Source organism: Ornithorhynchus anatinus, chromosome 1 (genome assembly GCF_004115215.2).
Source record: "Ornithorhynchus anatinus isolate Pmale09 chromosome 1, mOrnAna1.pri.v4, whole genome shotgun sequence".
Classification (NCBI taxonomy): domain Eukaryota; kingdom Metazoa; phylum Chordata; class Mammalia; order Monotremata; family Ornithorhynchidae; genus Ornithorhynchus; species Ornithorhynchus anatinus.
In genome coordinates this window covers 120,616,753-120,624,024 of record NC_041728.1, presented here as the reverse complement: position 1 = coordinate 120,624,024, position 7,272 = coordinate 120,616,753, and the positions used below count along the sequence as shown (strand labels likewise).

Here is a 7,272-nt window from a genome sequence, read left to right as displayed (position 1 = left end):
TTTGGTACGTGGCAATCCAGCAGGTAATTAATTAATCTATCTGAATGTTCATATTTAGTCTTTCTTTCCTTTTGCTAGTTAACCAAAGGGGGTTGCGTTTATCAGAGTGGCAGGAAACTAAACTTTGGAGAGGAAGTGCTTTCTGGGCAAAGGTTAGAATGCACTGCAATCCAGTTCTGTTTCAGATAGCAATGGAATCCTGTTATGCTCCAGAGTAGATGGCACTCAACTAAATGCTTGAGATCTGTCCTAAATCATTTCCTTAAATTTCTTCTAATAGCAGTTGTAAGTTGTTACAATGTTCTTCTCTTCACGGGGAAAGAATAATGTCTGCAAATATATGAGTCTTTGCCTCGAAATTGTCTAACCTCTGTGATCCAGAATTCACAAGGTGTTTGGATTTCCAATTTTTAATTGCTCTATCTGGAACTTTATCTGACATTACTTTCTGTGTGGTTTTGAGGAATTCATTCTACTAAACATTCTATTAATGGCTGTCTGTCTCCTCCTCTAGACTGTAAGCTCATTATGGGCAGGGATTGTGTCTGCTTATTCTCTTATATCATACCTTCCTAAGTTCCTGGACACTCTGCACATATTAAGTGCTTAATAAATATGATTAATTGATTGAATTCATTTTAATTGTTGCTATGGCAAGGCTTCAGCTTTTAATTTTCTTTTCCCAAGTGTTCATCAGTATGTCCTAATCCACACAAAAGGAACTTAATATCACTCATCAAATTATTAATGATTTTTCATGCTTTTGATAGTTTTATTTTCATCACCATGTTTGCTTCTAATTTCTGTTCCCCCCCCCAGATACCAGAGGCAGTGCATCACAGGTTTCACATGGGAGCAGTTACTTGCAGCATTTAAATGTTGAATCATTGAGTGTGCTAAATCTAGTGGAGAACAGTACCCCTTCCCTGGCGTATCTGTCCAACCCCAGCCAGGGTCGCTTGGTTCTCCATGTGGACTGGGTTGGTCCAAGCACAGGGAATAATCTAAGAATTTCAGGCAACTTGACAGAGAATGTAGACTCTATGAAGACCATCCTCCATTCTCCTGCTCAAGACTGTAAGCTCCTCGTGGGCAGAGAATGTCTACCAACTCTGTTGTATTGTATTCTTCCAAGTGCTCTGCACACAGTAAGCACTCAATAAATACAGTTGATTGAGCAATAGCTGGGCCATTTTGCCAAAATCTATGGAGATTCTTGTTAGTAGAGCGGATGACAAAGATATCACTTACCCATCACTGTTGAGGAGAAGAAGGAATACGACTTTTTTTAGGTGGAGACAATCATCATGAGATTTGGGATTTGCCAGCAGGCTGGTTTTCAGGCTTTAGCAAGACCTGATCTGTGGCCTTTCCAGTACTCCTTGAGAACTCTGAGGTCTTGACAGAGACCTCCCATGAGCAAAACTGAGTGTTGAGCCCAAAAAGCTGAAGAAAAAGACTTTACCTCACAGCTGAAAACTCTGAGGAAAAATCTCCCCAAACCTACATTCTACTAATTGCTCTGTAACATAGGTGACAATTTCTCCCAAACCCACCTTAAAATTGAGGGAATTAAACCAACTGCAAATGAAAGATTTTTATTAGTTACTTTCAGTGCTATAATGGACATAGAAGCATCATGGCCTAGTGGCAAGAGCATGGGCTTGGGAGTCAGAGGTCATGGGTTCTGATCTTGCTCACCACTGTCTATTGTGTGATCTTGGGCAAGTGTGACCTTGGGCAAGTCGCTTCACTTCTCTGTGCCTCAGTTACTTCATCTGTAAAATGAGGATTAAGACTGTGAGCTCTATGTGGGACAACCTGATTATCTTATATCCACCCCAGCCCTTAGAACTATGTGCTTGGCATATAGTAAGCTCTTAACAAATACCAGAATTATTATTATCATTATTATTATTATGGGAGCCTAATTAGAGTACTGCATTTAAATACTTAATTTAGGCCTTTCTGGGTGAGCCATTTTTTTTTTGGTGTTTGTTAAGCGCTTACTATGTGCCAGGCACTGTTCTAAATGATGGGATAATTACAAAGTAATCAGGTTGGACGTAGTCCATGTCCCACATGGGACTCACAGTTTTCATCTCCATTTTACAGATGAGGTAACTGAGGCACACAGAAGTTAAGTAACTTGCCCAGAATCATGCAGCAGACAACTGGCAGAGCTGGGATTAGAACCTGGGTCCTTCTGACTCCCAGGCCCTTTATCTACTAGGTCAAGCTGCTTCTCATACTTCAAATACTCAAACTTCTGTGTCCTATTCAGTTCTTAAACCAGGTGGGAAATATGGTGTCTGGCATGAATAATTAGGGAAACCAAATGCACATAAATATAATGGATAAATAAGTTGAATTTTGCTTCATTTGTTATTGTTACCCATTCATCATCTTAAAACTATTCTTTTATATAGTATCAACTTGTCAGAATGAATGGCTCAAACAACTGGAGCAACACCCCGAGTAGAGAGAATGAAACATCTTCCTCCATAACCACATACGTTTGCATAACCATAGTCTTTTCTGTTGGACTAGTATTCAATGTTTTTGCTTTGTGGGTGTTCTGCTACAAAATGAAAAAATGGACAGAAACAAGAATATTTGTGATTAACCTGGCTGCCGCGGATCTCTGCCTCATCTTCTCCGGGCCTATTTTACTATATTCCATGAAGGAAAGTAATCAGCAAGAAGATAATGCCTGGTGCAGAACCTCTCAGAGCATATATCTCATCAACAAGCAAATGAGTATATATATCGTCACCTTGATCGCTGTGGACCGCTACTTTGCCATCAAATATCCCCTAAAAGCCAAAATATTTAGGTCGCCTCTCAAGGCTGCTATCACCTGTGGAGTCTTTTGGATCCTAGTGATTGTTTCTGTGATTCTTCTACTCATCTCCTCAAAACTTTACAAGAGCAATTTTTGTTTTGGAAAACGGAGAATGAGAGATATAAGACTAAGAGTATTTAGCTTGCTAATATTTTTTATCCCACTTTTAATTCTGACCTTCTGTTCAATACAAGTCATTAGCAGCCTAATCAAGAAAAAGAAAATGGAGGCACGTGAAGAAACTTTAATCCAGAAAGCTGTCTATATAGTTTCTGCAAATCTGATCATATTTTTAATCTGTTTTCTACCACAGCATATACTATTGCTTGTTCAGCTTTGGGACAAACAAAATGTATTCCTTGAAAGAAGCAATCTTGGGATCTTATTAACTACATCTTACCAGTTGGCATATATCAATTGCTGCCTGGATGCTGTCGGTTATTACTTTGTAGCTAAGGAATTCCAGGAAGCTTCTGGCTTGATCAGGTTTACTCAAAGAAGGCTGGAGACAGATATTAAGTCATCCTGTACTGTACACAGAACTGTTCATTTAACTTTAACTGATTAAAACCAAGAAGGACTGTAACTGTGAAAACACACTTGGGCTGTGCTTCTGTGGACACTCACCTACCACCATTCAACCTGTGTTTGACCATCCATTTTGAAGGCTGATCCTGAAAGAATCCTGAAATGCCCTTTCTGGGGCAAGAAACCACTTAGATCTCCTTTGGTATTTTTGCCTGTATTCTTTTCTCTTCCCCAAGTCATAGTTATTTCCCACGACTAATGTGAAGACTCAAACACAAATGTTTGTAAAGGACTTGGAAGTCCTTGAACCAGAAGATTTTGTAAATAGGAAATAAAATTAAATATCTGGTAGGATGTTTTGGTAATATATGAAGAGTGCAATCATTTCTTAATGATCAAAGAGATCAAAGATGAAGATATGTGTGTTACTGCTTCTGTGGGGAGGGTATATTGTGCACTAATTATGAGTGGGCTGAAAGGAATGTTCATTCAGTTGTATTTTTTGAGTACTAACTGTGTGCAGAGTCGTGGCTTGTGGAAAAGACTCTGGGCTTCGGAGTCAGAGGTCATGAGTTCGATTCCCGGCTCTGCCACTTGTCAGCTGTGTGACTGTGGGCGAGTCACTTCACTTCTCTGTGCCTCAGTTCCCTCATCTGTAAAATGGGGATTAACTGTGAGCCTCACGTGGAACAACCTGATTACCCTGTATCTCCCCCAGCGCTTAGAACAGTGCTCGGCACGCAGTAAGCGCTTAACAAATACCAACATTATTATTATTATTATTATTAGAGTAGAATATAATAAATGGACAAATTCCTTGCTCGTGATGAGCTTACAGTCTAGAGGAGGGGAGCCAGACATTAATATAAAGAAATGTTACAGATATGTACATAAGTGCTGTGGGACCAGGAGGAGGGAAGAAAATAAGCAACAAGTAAGGGCAACACAGAGGGGAGTGGAAGAAGATGAAAGAAGGGCTTAGTCAGGGAAGGCCTCGTGAAGATTTGCCTTCAATGAGGCTTTGAAGGAGGGGAGAGTAACTGTCAGATTTGAGGAGGGAGGGTGTTCCAGGCCAGAGGCAGGATGTGGGAGGGGTCTGCAGCAAAATAGACGAGAATGAGGCACAGTAAGAAGGTTAGTATAGAAGAGTGAAGTGTATGGGCTGGGATGTAGTAAAATGAGAAGCTGTTGAGAAGCAGCGTGGCTCAGTGGAAAGAGCACGGGCCCTGGAATCAGGACTCATGAGTTCGAATCCCAGCTCTGCCACTTGTCGGCTGTGTGACTGTGGGCAAGTCACTTAGCTTCTCTGTGCCTCAGTTCCCTCGTCTGTAAAATGGGGATTGAGACTGTGAGCCCCACGTGGGACAACCTGACTCCCCTATGTCTACCCCAGCGCTTAGAGCAGTGCTTGGCACATAGTAAGTGCTTAACAAATACCAACATTATTATTATTAGTACAAGAGTAGCGAGGTGATGTAGGATGGGATAAGGTGATCGAGTGCTTTAAAGCCAATGGTGAGGAGTTTTTGTTTGATGAGGAGGTGAATGGCCAACCACTGGAGTTTTTTGAGGAGTGATTTTGTAGAAAAATGATCCAGGGAGCAGAGTGAAGTATGGACTGGAGTAGGGACAGGAGGCTGAGAGGGTCAGCAAGGAGGTTGATGCAGAAATCCAGCTGGGATACGATGAGTGATTATATTAACATGAGAGCAGCTTAGTTGGAGAGGAAAGGGTGGATTTTAGTGGTTTTAGAATATGTCACCTGATACATGAGACTCAACAAATGGACTGTTAAGGAGAAAGATCAACTGAATTTAGAAATAATCATTTAATCAATCAATTGAGAGCCTATCATGTACAGAGTAATGTCTAAGTATTTGGGAGAGTGAAATCAATGACTCAATCAATGGCATTCACTGAGCTCTTGCTGTGTGCAGAGCATTGTATTAAGCGTTTGGGAGAGTATAATGCTATAAAGTTGGTAAATATGATCTGTGTCCACAAGGAACTTACAAGCTAGAGGGGGAGAGACAAGTATGGCTCAGCGGAAAGAGCCCGGGCTTGGGAGTCAGAGGTCATGGGTTTGAATCCTGGCTCTGCCACTTGGCAGCTGTGTGACTGTGGGCAAGTCACTTAACTTCTCTGTGCCTCAGTTACCTCATCTGTAAAATGGGGATTAAGACTTTAAGCCCCACGTGGGACAACCACGTGGGACAACCTGATTCCCCTGTGTCTACCCCAGCGCTTAGAACAGTGCTCGGCACATAGTAAGCGCTTAACAAATACCAACATTATTATTATTAAGTATGAAGAAACAAATATATATAGGGGAAATAGAAGAGTGTACAGATGTGTATAGAAATGCTGCTGGGCTGAGGGTGGGATGTCTATCAAGCGTTTTAAGAGGTACAGATGTGAAGACATAGATGATAGGGATGGAAGGGTGGGTAGGAAAAATAAGGGTTCTAGGCTAAGCTTGTTGTGCACAGGGGATGTAATAATGATTATTATGGTATTCATTAAGCAGCGAGGCCCATTAGAAAGAGCAAGGTTTAGGAGTCAGAGGTCAGGGGTTCTAATCCCAGCTCCACACTCATGAATGAGTCACTTAACTTCTTGTGCCTCAGTTACCTCATCTATAAAATGGGGATTAAGACTGTGAGCCTCACATGGGACAGCCTGATTACCCTATATCTACCCCAGCACTTAGAACCGTGCTTGGCACATAGTAAGCGCTTAACAAATACCAACATTATTATTGAGCATTTATTATGTGCCATTCATTTGTTCATTCAATCGTATTTATTGAGCACTTATTATGTGCAAAGCACTGTATTAAGGACTAGGGAGAGTACAGTACAACAACAAACAGACACAGTACCTGCCTACAATAAGCTCACAGTCCAGAGGTGGAGACTGACGTTAATATAAATAATTAAATAAATGAATCACAGACATATATGTATGTGTCGTAGGGCTGGAGGGAAGATGAATGAAGGGAGCAAGTCAGGACGATGCAGAAGGGAGTAGGAGAAGAGGAGAGGAGGGCTTAGTCAGGAAAGTCCTCTTGGAGGTGATATGCAGTCAATAAGGCTTTGAAGTGGGGGAGAGCAATTATCTGTCTGATTTGAGGAGGGAGGGCATTCCAGGCTAGAGGCAGGATGTGGGGGAGAGGTCAGTGATGAGGTAGATGAGATCATGGTACAGTGAGTAGGTTAGCATTAGAGGAACAAAGTGTGTGATATGGGTTGTGGTAGAAGAGTAGCAAGGTGAGGTAGGAGTGGGCAAGGTGATTGAGTGCTTAAAGGCCAATGGTGAGGAGTTTTTGTTTGATGCAGAGGTGGATGGTCAATCACTAGAGTTTCTTGAGGAGTGGGGAAACATGGTCTGAATATTTATGAAGGAAAATGATCCAGGCAGCAGAGTGGAAGAATGGGGAGAGACAGGAGGCAGGGAAGTCAGCAAGGAGGCTGATACAATAATCAAGGCAGGATAGGATAAGTGGTTGTATTAATGTGGTAGCAGTTTGGATGAAGAGGAAGGGGCAGATTTTAGCAATACTGTAAAGGTATAACTGCCAGGATTTAGTGATGGGTTGAATAGGTAGGTTGAATGACAGAGAGGAATCAAGGATAACGCCAAGATTATGTCAAGGCTTGTGAGACAGGAAGAATGGTGGTACTGTCAACAGTGTTAGGAAAATTAGCAGGGGGATAGAGTTTGGGTGAGGAGATAAGTTTTAGCCATATCAAGTTTGAGTTGACGGGAGGATATCCAAGTAGAGGTGTCCTGAAGGCAGAAGACAACACGAGACTACAGAGGGGAAGAGAGATCAGGGCTGGGGAGGTTCTAAATATTCATTTCTCTGTGCTGCATGCAAATATGATGTGTGTTTGTAG

The 7,272-nt window shown here is 41.7% G+C and overlaps 1 protein-coding gene across 1 annotated transcript; it reads left to right on the top strand.

The window, feature by feature from the left end:
- Positions 1-2,444: 2,444 nt before the first annotated feature.
- On the top strand, positions 2,445-3,413 carry LOC100087707 (G-protein coupled receptor 35-like). Its single transcript, XM_029069466.2, has one exon. The coding sequence runs from the start codon at positions 2,445-2,447 to the stop codon at positions 3,411-3,413; it is 969 nt and encodes a 322-aa protein (XP_028925299.2).
- Positions 3,414-7,272: the final 3,859 nt, after the last annotated feature.